The sequence below is a fragment of the Strix uralensis genome, chromosome 19, assembly GCF_047716275.1.
Source record: "Strix uralensis isolate ZFMK-TIS-50842 chromosome 19, bStrUra1, whole genome shotgun sequence".
NCBI lineage: Eukaryota > Metazoa > Chordata > Aves > Strigiformes > Strigidae > Strix > Strix uralensis.
Genome location: NC_133990.1, coordinates 10,013,271 through 10,028,881, shown reverse-complemented (window position 1 = coordinate 10,028,881; position 15,611 = coordinate 10,013,271). Strand labels below are relative to the sequence as shown.

The window sequence follows — 15,611 nt, the reverse complement described above, 5'->3', positions numbered from 1 at the left end:
GTGCCAGTGGCCAGCGAGGGCTCCTGCGCAGCGTATCGTACCTCCTGGAGTAGCGGGGGGTGTTTTGTCATTCGAGGCAGCACGTTCCAAAGGGTAACTCCTGCCCGTCGGTGCAGTTCTGTTCACTCTCAGCACTCATCTCGGTAAGTGCTGTCGCAAAAGACCTCGACTGTCCTTGTGTGCACACGAGTGCTGACAGCTTCGTGGACAAGCGAGCGTGTTCCTCAGCCTAATTAAAAGAAAGCATTTTCTGCCAACTGTTTAGACCTCATCATTCCAGTGCACATAATCAGATTTCAAGACCCTCTATAGATTAAGCTGTCTGGAGACTGAATCAGGGCAGTCTAAATTTATATCTGAAAATTAGTCTTACTCATTCCCATCTGCCACAGTGGAAAACTGAGAGTCTATTTAGTGAGGTAAAGTTCTTCCACCTCACTAGAGCAGGTGTGGGGGGGCAGCACCATGTTGCTTTTAGCTTTAGGAATTTTCACACTGGAGAGAGAAGATAGCTATCTGCGGTTTAGGATAGCAGAAAGTATTCCTTTCAACAGATGACATACCTGTCTCTATTCAGGATGGCATGTTAAGAAGCAAAGATTATTATTATTCAAAATTATTTATTTTCTAGGAAGACAAATAAAAGGAACTATCAGTACTATAATCAGTCTCCAGCTCATGCTCTCAATGGAAGATGTTCGCCATATTTCTTATGTAAACACCAGCCATTCAGTGATTTTATCCAACCTTCTGCTACAATAAAGCCTGAATGTGTTTCAAGCCTTTAAACGAGGATCAATGACTGTTGTCTAAGAGCTTCTTCCCCAAAGGAAGCTGAATACTTAAACAGGCAGAGAGTAAGATCCTCATTCCCTGGCGCTACCCAGTGAAATCCAAATAGAGATCAGGATCGTGGGAAGTCATCTGCAGGTAGATCCGTCGGGAGAGTTCTGGCCCGACCCGCCGGGAGGTGGCTGTCACACCGTCACCGCGGCGCACAGGGATATTAGCCAGCATGTTTTCCCGCTCCTGCTCCGAGGAGCATCTGCTATAGGCCTAAAAGCAACACAAAGGAGGAACAGTTATCATCCCTTTGCATCCATTGCTCAAAAAAAATAACCAAACCTATGCACCCGTGGCTGCTCTACCCTCTCATAATGTACGCTCATTTTTCACCTGGCCTCTCCCCAGATCTCATTGGTGAGCTTACAGGCTGATGGCGAACCAATACTGCACCTCAGTAGTCTGCTCTCTAAAGCCTCACTAAACGGCTCATACAGAACTGTTGTGTCAATTCTAATACCAATTAAATTATTTCTTCCACTCCTCACATTAGTTGGCTGGCTGCACACAGTACTCGCTGTTCCTGAGGCATCCTCACCTGGGTCAGAAGCTGAGGAGAAGGGTACGCAGACACAACAGCCTCAGCCATCTCGAGGCTGACCCGGTTAAATTGTTGTATCTGTCTCTTCCAAACTTCCAAGAGACCCTTTCCGGAATGATCCACCTTCACCCCTCCGCACCACCCCTTCTCTAAGTAGAAGGAGAACCCCGTCTTCTCGCGCTCTCGCCTAGGGAGAACAAAGGATGGGAAAGAAAATGAAACAATGAGGTTATGAAGAAGATCCTATCCCTGCATCTCTTACCACATACCAGAGACAGAGAGCTATTTCTCACTCTCTGCTGCTATAGACACCATATATGCTAAAAATTTGACCCTATTTTCTTTACATGCATTACCAATTTCCTTGTTTAAGACCCAGATTTCCTACTGAAAAAGAAACAATCCTGTACTTGGGAGCAATCCTGACACAAGTCAACATGCACACAAAGTGGTAAACAAGAATTCACTTCCTGTCAACCATAACAAAACACTTTTACATGTCATTTTTAATGACATCTTATCTCTTCTCATGGCTGAGATATAAAATACAGCAACTGCTGTGATAGGAATGCTGGGATTGTGTAAGACTGCACAAGATGGCTTTCTTCAGATGCTGCTGTTTTTCCTTATCAATGGAAACAGCTAAATGGTTCATTTTCTGAACGTCTCTCTTGGTTACATACTGAAAAAGAAAAGCTGGTGCTGTAAGAGCCCAACCCTATTTGCATTCCCTTCCCACTCCTAAAATCAGACTGAGAACAAGAGCTTTGCTTGATGTCAAGACTCCAACATGAAACCAGGGTCTGTCCTCACCCCTCCTCAGGCAGGACATCAGTTTCGAAGAACTAACCCTGTGCTGAAGGAGCTGCATTAGCAGCTGCTCTGTTTCCCACACCTTTAAAAATCATTATATTGTGTTGTACTGAAGCACAGCCGCGTACCTGCGATTCCCTCCCAGTAACTGTGAAAGTGCAGCCTCTCCCGAGATACGACCAAACCTTATCTGCTCACTCACTTGAACGGTGCTTCAGCTACAGCTTTTGTGAACATAGTGGCAAATTCTCCAAGCTCCTCCCAGTTCTCAAAAAAGCTGACTTGGACTTGTTTGCACAGCTGTAGATCCACCAAGGCCTGTAAAAGTCATTGGAAACAACGAATGGAACAATTAATCTTCTCACATCAAACTCCACTCTTGTCCGAAACAAAAAAGGGTCACAACATCTTGCTACAGGACAGGAACATCCGCTCTCTCCCCATTTTGGGAACAGTTAATTTAAAGCATTGAAGTATTTAGGGGCAGCCTGTCTCCTGCCAGTTAACATCAGCGTAGCGCCGTTTCAGCTGCCGCAGCTCCTCAGTGGCAGGCTCTGGTTACACGCAGGCCGCCCAGCCCAGGGCAGCACTGATGTGCTCTGCCAGCAGGCCCCCAAGTGCGAGGGATGCTGACTGAGGCTGGCATTCCACTGCCCAGTATTGAGGTGAAGGAGACACATCAGTCCGTGGGAGAGCAGGTACGTACCCGAGTAGTGGGGAACTGAACCCAAAGAGCTCTGCCCACAGACACACGGACTAACAGAGGCTGAATCCCCCCCCTCCAAGAAAGTGTGTGATTGGGTCAAATGTTCAAGCAATGGCAGACAAGAAGAGATAATGGCTGCACGCCTGTTTTCAAGGCACTCACATTTTCCACATCCAGTCTGGTTATCTCCAGGCCAGAATCCTTAACTGTCTTTTTTCTCCGTTTTCCCTGTTTCTCTTCTTGGTTTCCGCTTGCTGCTGCCAGTTGTAGTCTCTTTTTTGACTGAATTCTGAGAGACCAAAGAAGAGTAAAGTAAGACTGGGAGTTCATGCCCTTCTCCAGGTATTTCCCATTGGTCACTGTGGCGACAGGCTGGATAGACCTTTGCTTCTGTTTCTATATAACAAATAGTGGAGCAGTTCTGGGAAAACCTCTTATGCTCCAGTCTTTGCCAGAAGGAATTCATGTAACGGCATTTTTCAAGGCCAGAGACAACAAAGAAACATTTGGAGGGAAAAAAGTTTAACCTGAAATAATTTTCTACTTCAACAACTGCCAGTGCCAGAATTTTCCCAGGCATTTTCTCCATCACATGAGCTACGTAGCTCTGTAGGGTCTCCTTCTGTCCTTCTGTACAGCCCTCAGCCTCCTGCAAAGATCAACAGAAAAAAGGAGTTAAATCATTCTGAGGTACACATGCAAGCACAGCAACCTATGGCTCTGATTCTGCAGCTGGGTCTGCAGAACAGAAAAAGTCTGTTCACACACCTCGTCAGGGGCAAGCACACAATACTTAATCAGGTATAAAGTTATGGCAGAAAGAATAAAAAATAATCCCACTTGATCTGACAATGTTACCTCTTCATATATCTGTGAAAAATTGTAACTAGGAAAGAAAGTTCGTCAGAACTTTGGATTATACAACCCTACCAGCTTCGATTCATTAATCCATGGATCCAATTAATTACTGAAACCATAACTCCATTCCCCATCAAAACCTTCCCGCTGTGAAGAGGGACAACAAACACCACCCTTACAGCAAGGCATGTTTGAGAGCACAAATGTCATAAGCACTCTCACTTGTTTGTAGTGGTGAACCATGGCCAAAAACTCCTCCAAGCGAAGCAGAACCAGGACATTTGGTTCTTCTGTCCATTCATCTCCTTCTTCTATCTGTCCAGATATGAAAACAAACAGCCAGACCAACATTCAGTTTATAATTCACTCTAAACCAGTGCTCCCACTCAGACCTCTGAGGCAGGGAGAAGATTAGAGGGTGTTTGCTTGCGTTGCTAAATACAATTACTAATGAGTGCAAATAACAGAGGAAGAAAAAGGCAAGAACATCAAGATTTTGCTCGCACACCTGAGATGACACAGTCTTTCTCCTCCAGGTGATGCTGCAGGGAACAGCCTGATTCTCAACCACACAGGAATAATTGGCAGCCTGCAAAGCACTATGGATCTGTCCACCACCTTCTACCTGTAAGAGAACTGAAATCAGTGTGTGGGTCAGGCCTCCACAGAGAGGAGACAACAGTCATATAAGGCAGATGCAGGCTGTCAGGACAAGTACCTGGATCTAGCACCACTGTTATGTATTTCTGGCACTCCCCTGGTCGCTGAGCTTTCAGGATCTTGGCAAGGGCCCTCTTCTTCTCTTTTTCCTGCTCCTGCTGCCTCCTCCGTGCTTCTCGCTCCTTCCTCTTCTGCCACGCAGCCTGGCAGATTGCCTCCCTTTCCTTCTGACTATATTTTGATTTCTTGGGAGGGGGGGATGTTTCTGGGCTTGCTCCACTAACCAGGGGCCTACCAGGCTGATGTGCAGACTCAGACCAAGAGGCTGGCAGCGAGCACAAGGAAGGCCTCTCGGCACTGCGTGTGCCGCTTTGGCTGCCACAGGACATTTCTCCAGATGATACCAGGGTTTCCTGCGGCCCTCCACTTCCAGGTGCCAACCGCCCACCGCCAGCACAAAAGCCAGCTCCCCCAGCTGCATCCCCACTACCCGTCTGGGAGGGCTCAAAAGTCACCTCCCTCTTTGCTCCCACCCTTCTCTTGATCCTCTCAGGCAGAGGGAAGACCTCCACCACATCCTCATCATCATCCTCCTCCTCTTCGCTCCCACTGCTCACGACCACAACCACTCCTGCCGCCCTCCCCGGCTCGGGAGATGAGGACAGCCGGTGGCCCGACCCACCGGGCGGTGGCAATAGCGCTGGCTGCAATAGGGAGGCTAAGGTAGGCAGCTCCTCCTCCTCGCTCTCCTCAGACCGCGGCTCGCTCTCCGCCATCCCGCTTTCCCCTGAGGTAAAACCGCGAGCGCCAGAAAGAAAAGCGCGACCGGCGCCCGCCGCGGGGGAAGCTCGCGCGAAGGACGGTGATTGGTCCGAAAGCGCGCGCGGCTGGCGGCGATTGGTCCGAGCGTGCGCGCACGCGCACGTTCGGACCAATCGCCGCCAGTCGCGCGCGCTCCGCCCCTCCCACCGGAAGAGGAGGTGGCGGTAAGGGAAAAATGGCGGCGCTGCGGCGGCTGTGTGAGTCAGGGGTTCCCATCCCCACCGCGGGGCGGGAGGCTGAGCTCGGGAGGAGGGGTGTGCCCCGGGTACCTCAGGCCGCGGCGGTGCTGTGGTGAAACGGGCGGGTTTTAGGCCCGAGCGCTACCCCCTGGCGGGGTGATTTGTGCGGGAAGGGGCCGCGGGTCGTTCACAGTGCAACCTGCTGGAGGCAGGGTCAGCTCTGAGGTGGGGCCGAGGTGCTGAGGGCTTTACCGCTTCTGGACTCCAGGGATGGGGACTGCACGACTTCTCTGTGTTGCTGCTTGACTGCCCTCACGGTGAAAAAATCATCTTTGGAAAAACAGTCTTCGTGTGCGCTAGGTAGAGACCAAACACGAGGGGTGCTGCTTTCTCCTTGAGCAGTGCAATAGTCGGTAGGCCTTAAAAATCCCTTTTTTTAATCTATAAGTGTTACAGGCAGAAATAGCCTCGTGGTTTCTTCAGCGGGAAGTCAGAATTGTGAAGTTTTTCCACTGACTTCCAACATAACTTCAATCAAGTTACAAACTCAGTCTTCTCTAGATAACTGCTTTTCCCTGCAAGTCTGATGCTTTTAGGTTCATTTTTTGGTTAACAAACTTCCTACACGCAACACAAAATGTAACCCTGGAATCAAGCTGTTGGGAGTTTTTTTGATAAAAGTTAATTGGACTGTAACTTCATAGAAGTTATGAATATGGGACTGTAGCTATTGTTCATCTTTGCCTACTTCCCTGTAGTTTGTCAAGTCTCACAGCCTTTCTTTTACTTATTGGGTAAGCTCCTGGAGTTAATGGCTCTTTGTAGAGCAATTACCCTTTTCTCAACCGTATTTCTAGGTCACTGGGTGTTTGTGGTAACTTAATTAAGATTAAATTAATCCAGTGGTTTTACTCGGGTTAAGGAAACAAGAATGTTATGATAACCACTCGTCCATACCAACCTGTTGCTTAAGAGGCCAAATAGAGGGATTCAGAAAAATTGGATTTGCCTGCAAACTGCATGAAAGAAGGTACTGAAAAGATTTTTAAGAACTAATTATATCTCAATCATTTTTAACAGAGAGAAGTTCATGAGAGGGTCAGCTTTCTTGATAAGAAAACCAGTGTGTTTTCCGTCAGAGTCTTTTGTTTGTTTAAGGAAGAAGTTTGGGGTGTGAATGGTATTTTGTGTTCTAGAGACAGTGTCTGTAACAACTTTTTTTTTTTTTCCTAGACTTGTCCTGATTGTAACTCAAAGATTTGCACAAAATGCTTCAATTAGTATGTTCAGGATAACAATTCTGTATATGCTTGTATATTGTCCTCAATCAGAGTCTTTGCATTTGCAAGATTTCAAAATATTACTGTGTCAGTAAATGCCATTCAGTCGAAGGGGAAGCTGAAACAGAGATCACACCTTGTCTTTTCTCAAAGCAGCATAAGGCCAATCCACAGCAACCGGTAACTTCTATACCTCATTTTACAAGGCCTTGCTGAAACAGGAATTTGTGTGTGTCCTTTAACATCGTTGGTGAGGGTTTTATTCCTCGCTGGGCAGCAGCAGTACTTGATATGTGGCCTTGTTGCAGGGGACATAGGCCTTGGTGGTCTACTTATGATTCATCTTGGAAGTGGGATTTTTTCCCCTGAACTTTCTTTTGTCTTTAGTTTTAAAACCTGTATTAACTGACATCCTTTAAATCTGAAAAAAGAAATCATGTATATTAGTTTTTTTCAGCTGACACTTTTGTTGTTCTTGTTCCCAACCTAGTTCTAACTACTCCTCAAACAAGTCTGGTTGCTGTCAGATGTGCTTCTAAGAAAAGTGGGGGCAGCACAAAAAATTTAGGTGGCCGCAGCCCTGGGAAGCGCTACGGATACAAAAAAGTAGACGGTAGGTCTGAGTGTCTGCTGAGTCTTATTTGCGTTTCATTGGGTTCTTCCCAGTTTCTCCCCTGGTATGGGAGTCAGCTGTTGAGCATTTCAGGAGGAGGTGGCCAGGGCGCTCTTCACAGAGAAAGAGGAGGTTTAGCGGTGAGTCAGCCTCCCTCCCAGATGGTCCCATAACCAGCCAGCTGAAATTGCCTACAGAAAATGTACTTTGATTCTAACTTTGCCCCTCTGGAGCGCCTGGGAGGAGGGTACGCTGTGGGACACCTGATAACTTAAGTGCGTGCACTTTCCCCCCATGCTGTGTTGAAAAGCTGGGCATTTTTGATGTTTACAAAGGGGAGAATTATCAGGCTTAGCAGAAGCCAAAGTACAGATTCTTGCAGCTGAGTGCTTCATAATTATTAGCTTTGCTGATGAAAACATATTGGTGTAAAAGGTAATAAAACAAATGCCTTCAAGCAACCAGAAAATGCCTTGTACCCTAGAAGTAATCTTTTCAAAGACTAGAATTGCTTTTTGCCATTGTATATCAGTTGCCCTTTATTTCCTGCTAACAGCATTTTTGTTTAGATGCTTTTAGCATTTGAAGTAATTTTTCCTTAGAAAATTCCCACAGAAAGCTGGGTTTGTAAGTCCTGGAACCATTTGTGTTCTGCCCGGGCTTCGGGGAGCTCCATTTCTCTGCAGTCTGACTCTGTCACTCTGTTGCAGGTGCGTTTGTGCATGCAGGCAACATTTTGGCTACGCAGCGGTTGATACGCTGGCATCCAGGGGCTCATGTAAGTCTTCTATCTCTTCCTTGGTTCTCGGAGAACAGCAGCCCACAGCAGAGTCCCATACTCAGTGCCTTCTCTCTTTCAAGCTCATTCTTAATGCTTTTCCCTATATTCTATATAATCCTGAAATTGGGTTTCATTACGTGGTACTTCATCGTCACAGAGCCTGCGAGTCTCTGCCTGTGTCCGTGTCACGCCTGTGTGACTCAGGAAAGGTCTAAAAGTTACAGGTATCCCAAAACACTTCTGTAACTAACTGGGTGTAGTGCTTCAGGGTGGAATCGGTTCTCCCTTGTAACGAGCACCATTGCATACTGATTGCTGGAAGCAAGCAGTGTGGTTTTCTTTTATTTTAAAATAAAAAGCAACAGATGCTGTTGAAGGCAGGATATCAAATGAGGCAGACCAATGATCAGATCTGCTTTAGGCATGGACCTCTGGCCTTTCCTTTCTAACACTCCTCATCCTCTTCCAGGTGGGGATGGGCCGTAACAAGACCCTCTACGCCCTGGAGGATGGGATCGTGCGATACACCAAAGAGGTCTACATACCTCTGCCCCGCAGCACTGAGAGCAGGGAAGTGATCTGTCATCTACCCAAAGGAGCGATCCTTTATAAAACCTTTATCAATGTTATTCCTACCACAGAAGTGGGGAGCTTTAAACTGGTCACCATGCTCTGAGCCTCCTGCGTCAGCAGGGACGGGAGGAAGGAGTGGCTGGGACAGACCACTACAGCTGGACTGGCATCTGAGGACAGGAATGTTCTAGCTCTGAAGATACCAGTTTAGGACTTTGTTTTTGTGGTCATAAGCACCCGTGGTCAGTGTTCAGGCCCTGCCGGCATTTGTACGTGTTTAATAAATGCGGGGGGGGGGCTGAAGGCCTTGGCTCTTCACAGAATGTGTTACTTATGTTCATTCAGTACTGGAGCTGCCTTCCTCGGGAGAACTGTTGTGCCACTGCATCGTTCTCTCTGCAGTCACTCTTATGTCAGTACTTATCCCACTCTCTATTTTTACTCATTTTTAGACATTACTGTTATATTTGTATCTTAATTCAAAATACTGCAGAACAGATCTGTTTCCACTTGCACCTAATTCTGCATCCCAGGAAGCTAGATTTTTCCTTCTATCTAACTTACCTCAATGATTAACTCAAATATCTGAAAGTATTCCATTTACTAGCCACGTGAGGCAAGTTCACACTTGTAAATCTTACTCATGACTAATTTTAGAGTGCCTGGTAAGATGCACGACCCTGGGGCGCTGTTTGAAGCTCAGCGGCTGGCGGTGTATCATAAAGCCATAATCCACAAGATTTCTCCTTTTGTCTTCCCCGAGTCATTCCGTGACATTTTCGAGCTTATGTTGCTTGAAAGAAAGGAGCCCTGATGCCCTGTGGCCAAACTGATCTCATTTTATCTGCAAGTTTGTAAACAATTTGAAACATTGGCTCTGCAGTAGAAAACAGGTTATCAAAATCGGTGGTGTAAGGACACCAGTGTTGACATTATTAGATTGTCTGCTCTGCAGAAGATGACTGCATAAAGTGGGTCAGCCACGCACGTCCACCTTTGCTTTATGTTCATGGAAGCCACCAGCTGTTTTGTCCACGCTTCTGTCCGTTCCCAGCTTGCACACCCAGCACACGGTTCATCTCAGTGGTCGGTATTTGCCTACGGCCCCTGCAGCCTCTCCCAGTCTGTACAAAATCGCTCTCGGTCGGAGAGGACCGTTGCTGGAGAGCACACGGTGATGCTGACACAGATTCCTTCTGCCGCTCACAGGTGGGGATTCCCACCTGGTCACCCATACACCCACAAAGTAAAACATTTTATAACCTAATAAATAAGTGAAGTAGCACAACACGCCCACTGCCTGAGGCCTGCTCCTTGGTACGGCCGGCAGCGCTTGCCTCACAGAGGTACGATGCGCCAGCTGCCTGGAGGAGCTCTGGCTGAGCAGCCCTTCACCTTGGCTTTGCCCTGGGTAGGAGCCGGCAGCTGGTCTGTGTCCTTTGGTAACGGCACGTCCACCAGAGAAGCGCCAGCGGCCCTCGCCGGTTGCTCCGCTCCGGCCGCGATAGCTGGCGGCGGCTCCGCGGTTGTCCTTGTGCTGCAGGAGGGACGTCTCCGCCGGCTGGGTCTGACTTGCCTGTGGCTCGGCTGATTGTGAATCGGGGTGAAGGTCTGACGTTTGGCCGTTCCCAGCAGATTAGAATGTCGTCACAGGCACTTCTGTCGCTGACGCCAGGGGAAGCAGCAGTACGCTGAGGCCGAGGCCTTACACGGCTGTGTTTCGCTGAGTTTGGTAGCTGAGAGGAGCCTGGAAGGGGTCTGGCACACCGCGTCTGTCCAAGGTCTCTGAGCTTATTACTGTTCCTGAGAAAGCAGGGGGATGCCTCAGAGCATGCTCGTAGGGAGGCGGCATCTGTTGAGGAGAGAGGAAGAGCATTACAGCTGATCAGAAATAACCAGGAGATTATCCCACCTCCCTACAGAGCGGATGACAAGGCTCGCAACCACCACCAGCTTGAAATTAAATTCCTGCAGTCCTCAGAGCAGCAGGCTGCTGGCGAGATGAGCACCTGGAAGATGAGCGCTCAGCACTGGTTTGCAACACGGTAGGGCAGAAAGCTGCTGCAGGGGCCTGTTCCCCCCGCTCCCCCCTCATGCTCTGTGCCAGGTTCCTGCTCTTCCCTGATCCCCTTCAAGCACTTGTCACAAGGCCAGAAAAGACTTGACTTTTGTTAAGAGGACTGTCATTTGCTTTCCTTTGACCAAGGATCAATTACTGGGATTTATACAAGCATCTACAAATCAGGCTTTCTAGCCAGGTTTTGGCAGAGAGTCTCACTGCACAGCAGCAGAGAGGAACCTCCAGGCTGTGGTTACATTTATTTTGGCAGAGCTGGGCCAGCTTTCTCCCTGTAACAAGTGACAGGAGTGGCACAGGGATGTTGTAGAAGAGCTCCCATTGCAGTTCCTCAGCTACTCATCTTTGGGGCCGTACTCTCCTGTGCCCTCAGTGCTCTGGTTTCACAGCTGGTATCATTAGTTACAGCTCCAAACACCAAGTGGCAAGGGCTGACTATGCCAGACTTCATGGTACAGCTTTAAGAGCTCAAAATCCAGGTAAATCAGTGAACCTTTAGTGCTCTGCTCAGGGTTTCAGATGTTTCTGTTCTGCTTTGTTCAACAGGAGTCTCCCGGGATGCTGCCACAGGACCTGCTTGGCAGATGCACTCGCTTTTCTCTGTTCTGTTGTGGGAGCGCAAATCTTAAATGTTGTAACAGGCAAAGCCTCCTGCTCATAAATAAGCCATAAACACTTCAAGGTAATAGTGAGGGGCCTCCCAGAGCTGTCCTGCAGGGAGAAGGGAGCAAGAAGCCGTGGAAGCCTTACAGATCTAAAAATAACATTCCCAGCTTGGACTTGTACCGAGCAGATGATCCGAAGGGCCTGCCCTTTCATCTGCCCTGCCTCCTGGCACAGGCACTTCTGCGAATGCACTGGGAGAGATGGATCATTAACCAGCACAGATGTACACCAAAGGAGCCTCCTGATACACTTTGTGCCCTTCCCAGAGATAAAGGCTATTGGAGAAAGGCAATCACAGAGAACAGAGTCCTTAGCTACTGCAAATTGCTGAAGCAAGACCCAGATATGAACCAGAGCAGGGACTGCCCCCGGGCCTCTGTCAGCACCCTTGTGCAGGGGAGGGGGAGCTCACCTCCTGGGAAGGCTCTGCCCAGAGCCCAAACCTCTCGGCAATCATCTGGTGGATTTCCCGCTGGCGATCTTTCTTCCGCACGCTCTCGTAGCTTGGCAAGCGGGGCTGCTCCCAGGGAGGGAGCTGGTAGCTGCTGGGGGGTCCGACGCAGAATAGCTCGTCTCCCTAGAAATGCCCGGCCCAGAAGAGGAAGGTCAGCGTGGCGGTGGCTTTCTTCACTCAAAGTTCATGGCCTGGTGCCACCTCAAGTTACTTCAGGGTTCAGAGTTGTGGGTGCCCTTCCTTGAACCCCGAGAGAGGAAATCCTCCCTCCCAGCAGGTAATTACACCACGATCTGCCCAGCGCTTCATGCCCAAACACCTCAGGGCACCGTGGTGTCCTCTGCAGTATCCCTGCCCCCCACGCCCCAGGTTTTTACATACAGACAGCACTTCCCATAGTTGCTCCTGCTGTTCAACCCCTTCTCCCTGTGCCCCAGGAGCTCCCCGGGTCCCCCAGTCTCTTCCCAAGCTCATCAGGATCTTCGCTACCATTTCCCCCCCGGCTCCCATCAGGGACCCAGCTGTCACCTGCACGCCAGGGCTCTCGGCAGCGCTCTCCAGCCGTGACGCTCCGTGCTGGGGACCCACCAGCCGCTGGCTGCTGCTGAAGTAGGGCGGGGGGCGGTCCTGTAACGAGGGGTGAGGGAACAGGACATGAGCAACGGCAAAATCCCTCACATCCTGCCTGGCAGCGAGCGGAGCTCAGCCAGCTCACACTGGACGGCCTGGGAAGTGGGACTCTGGGCAGGGGAGAGAGCTGCTCCTCTGCCCATTTGGCTCACGTGGCTCTTGCTGCTGGCAGCCAACCTCTGCCTGCCTGTTTACCAACACCAACAGCTCAGGCACATCCCCACCAGGCAGCACAGACCCTGCTCGAAGGGTGCAGTGCAGCCGGAGGGACGGCAGCCTGCACCCAAGGCGGGGTTTCATTCAGACTCAGCAGAACCATCTCTCTTGGGCAACAAAAAAACCCCAACTATTCTGCTAGTGTAGATAAAAGAGCTCCATCACATGGTCAGGGTTATGGAATTTGTAAACTCTTATCCACCAAGGTAGTCATTTCAGGATAACATAGCAAGCAAATCTGCAAGAGCTGCAAGAGCAAGAGCTGTTCTGTTCCTGAGCAGTCCTGCGCCAGTTAAACTCAATTCCCTGTCAAGGTGTTGAGCAACAGCAAGCAGAGATCCTTCTCATGGAGAGCAGCCCCTCGAGCCAGAGCCAGGACTGGAGCTGTGGGTCGTTCCTCACTCTCAGAAAAGCCCTATCTACCTCTGCCAGCAGAAAACGGCCCAGAGCCTTCCAGAGCAACCAGGGATCCCCAGAGAGGTCTACCAATGAAAGATTTACTTTTGCTCTTATCAATCAAGGAACCATTTGTCTTGGCTCTACAACACAATTACAGAAGCTGCAGGAAACTCGGCTGGCTGGGGGCACAACTGTTTGTTTTAATAACTGATTAGCAAAACCAGCACAACTACACCTGCTTGAGAGCTGCCTCACACCACTACCACTTCACTTGTTCTGATGGAAATACATCCTATATACATTCCCTTTCCATATATAATTCTTTGCATCCACATCCATCTGTCCACACAACCCTTTGCTAAAGGCAAGATGCCTTCTCTAACCACCCACCCGAGGGCCAGGCCCGAGCACAGCGAAGGCTCTGCAGCTCACGGCGTGTCCCACACTGCCTCAGGGAGCAGCTCGGCATCAGAGCCCTCTCCCCGACACGTCCCACGGACAGGTGGCGGGAGGAAGAGGGGGAAAGGAGCAGCGGCAGCAAAGCAGGCAGGAGAAACCAGCAGTGCAGCCCATTCCCACTGTGATTTCTGCTGGGGACTTCCCAGCCTGTGCTGGACTTTGCCTTTCACGGCACAAGCCTCTCTGTCCCCTGCTAGCCAAGGCTGGATTTCTCCTCTTCTCCTGGCGGCTCTGGAGCGGTACCGGCAGCCCTCCCCTCGACAGCCATCCCTGCAGCTTTGGAGGCTCAGCTTTCCCCAGGCAGCCACCACCACAAAGGCAGCACTGGCTGAACACGCTACTCTTTTTCCATCACCAGCTTCTCCACTTGAAAGCCAGCCCCAGGAAATTACAGATGCAAGCGAAAGGGCTTTGTCTCTCCCTGCTCCGCGCCTGGGAGCCGTGCACAAGAGAGCCAGTTGCCGGGGATGTGAGCGCTAGCGAGCGGCTTTGTCTGCCTTCGCCCTGAGCTTCCAGCCCCCTTCCCCGCTGGGCCCCTTCCCTGTAAAGCAGAGCCCGACCCCACACACGACTGCGCCGGCGGAGGAGAACCCCCCCCCGAGCTGCGTGGGGAGCTGGGGAACCTGCTAGTGTGGGCCTTGGAGACACGACCCCCAGCGCGCAGCCAGGCAGGGCTGGGTGGATGGATCCTGGGGTGGAGTGGGAACAAGGAGGAGGCAGAGCCCGGCTCTGCTCAGAGGTCCCACGTCCATCAGCGAGCCTGGTGCTGCAGCCTCGCAGACTCCAGCGCAAGGGAGAAAGAGCTTGGGGAGCAGCTGGGGACTCGTGGGCAGGAGGAGGAGAGGGAGGACACTCACATACTGGCTGGGGGTCTGGAAGAAGCGGCAGGAGCAGAGGAACTGGCAGCACATGGGGTCCCGGTGGTACAGGAGCAGCAGCAGGATGAGGATCGCCACGATGAAGACAGAGGTGGACACCGCTGCCACGGGAAGGGGGAAGAGGCGAATGAGCCAGTGGCCCAACGGGCCCGTGGGCTTCCCTGCCGCCTCCCGCCTTCGCCCTCTGGCTGCCTCGGCAAAGGGCAGCTTGGAACAGCCCCCGAGAAGCCGGGTTCGCCCGCTGCCTGTCCCGAGGACACCAAAAGCCCGTTGTGCCCAACATCTCTCTCCCTACGAGACCAGCGACAACCCGTGGAGCCGGAGGGGCTCAGCCCCGTCCTGGACCCAAAGCAACCCCCGGGCTCCCGCAGCAGGGACCAGCCCCTGCGGGGACGGCGGCCCCGGCACCCCAGTCCCCTCCCGCCCGGGACCGGGGCTCTCGGCTCACACTCAGCCCCCCGGCAGCGCCTCGGGAACCCGCGGCTCCCCGCCAGCCCACGCTCCGCAGAGCCCACCCGGCACCACCGACCGCTCCCGCTGCTCGGGCCCCCACCCCCGGAGAAGGACCGGCGGCTGCAGCGACCACTCCCCCGAGCCGCCCCTGGTCGTCTCGCCCGGGAGGCGACGGCAGCGGATGATCCCACCCCCGCTCCCCCTCCCGGTTCCGCCACTCACTTGCGGCGATGACGATGGCCAGGACGTTGCTGTCCATGGCCGCGCCGGCGGCCGCCGTGTGCGCCGAGGCCTCGCCGGGGTGCGCCATCCCGCCACCGGCAGCCGCTGCCCGCCCCACACCGGCCGGCGGGGCGGGGCCGGACCGGGGGGGCGGGGCGGGGCGGGACCTGCCGCACGGCGCGACGGCAGCGGCCCCGGGAGCGGCCCCGCCCCGCCGGCCCCCATTGGCCGCCGGGACCGGCTCCCTCCGCCGAACGGTGCCGGCGGTTGCCGTGGCGACGCGGCGGGGCGGGCCCCGGGGCGGGCCCCGGGGCGGGCGGGCCCCGATCGGGGTCAGCGCTGCCCCGGCCGGGCGGGCTCCCGCCCCCTCCCCTCCGGAGACACGCCCAGGCCAGCGCAGCTCGTCCGCGGGTGCCCCGCGGGGCCCCGTGCCGGGGCTACCGGAGCAGAGCTGTCCCCGCCGAGCCGCAGCCGGGAGCTGCAGCCCG

The 15,611-nt window shown here is 52.2% G+C and overlaps 3 protein-coding genes across 7 annotated transcripts; 1 reads left to right on the top strand and 2 right to left on the bottom strand.

Moving 5' to 3' along the window:
- Positions 1 to 600: 600 nt before the first annotated feature.
- Positions 601 to 5,218, bottom strand: EME1 (essential meiotic structure-specific endonuclease 1). 2 transcript variants are annotated; one of them, XM_074888924.1, is made up of 8 exons: positions 4,480 to 5,218; positions 4,270 to 4,397; positions 3,984 to 4,076; positions 3,431 to 3,552; positions 3,066 to 3,192; positions 2,400 to 2,515; positions 1,382 to 1,571; positions 601 to 1,056 (listed from the first exon to the last, which is right to left on the bottom strand). In XM_074888924.1, the coding sequence occupies exons 1-8, from the start codon at positions 5,195 to 5,197 to the stop codon at positions 880 to 882; spliced, it is 1,671 nt and encodes a 556-aa protein (XP_074745025.1). In that variant the 5' UTR covers positions 5,198 to 5,218; the 3' UTR covers positions 601 to 879. The 2 variants fall into 2 exon arrangements, with proteins under 2 accessions (XP_074745025.1, XP_074745024.1); XM_074888923.1 differs by lacking the exon at positions 1,382 to 1,571 and having other exon boundaries at positions 4,270 to 4,382.
- Positions 5,219 to 5,386: 168 nt separating this feature from the next.
- MRPL27 (mitochondrial ribosomal protein L27) lies at positions 5,387 to 8,992 on the top strand. 4 transcript variants are annotated; one of them, XM_074889295.1, is made up of 5 exons: positions 5,388 to 5,440; positions 6,345 to 6,452; positions 7,193 to 7,315; positions 8,026 to 8,093; positions 8,566 to 8,992. In XM_074889295.1, exons 2-5 carry the CDS (start codon positions 6,443 to 6,445, stop codon positions 8,770 to 8,772), a joined length of 408 nt encoding a protein of 135 aa, XP_074745396.1. In that variant the 5' UTR covers positions 5,388 to 5,440; positions 6,345 to 6,442; the 3' UTR covers positions 8,773 to 8,992. The 4 variants fall into 4 exon arrangements, with proteins under 4 accessions (XP_074745395.1, XP_074745396.1, XP_074745397.1 ...); XM_074889296.1 differs by having other exon boundaries at positions 5,392 to 5,440; positions 6,280 to 6,452; XM_074889297.1 differs by lacking the exon at positions 5,388 to 5,440 and adding an exon at positions 5,492 to 5,835.
- Positions 8,993 to 9,492: 500 nt separating this feature from the next.
- LOC141952170 (uncharacterized) lies at positions 9,493 to 15,224 on the bottom strand. The gene is made up of 5 exons (XM_074889293.1): positions 15,124 to 15,224; positions 14,428 to 14,549; positions 12,395 to 12,493; positions 11,825 to 11,989; positions 9,493 to 10,521 (listed from the first exon to the last, which is right to left on the bottom strand). Exons 1-5 carry the CDS (start codon positions 15,209 to 15,211, stop codon positions 10,375 to 10,377), a joined length of 621 nt encoding a protein of 206 aa, XP_074745394.1. The 5' UTR covers positions 15,212 to 15,224; the 3' UTR covers positions 9,493 to 10,374.
- Positions 15,225 to 15,611: the final 387 nt, after the last annotated feature.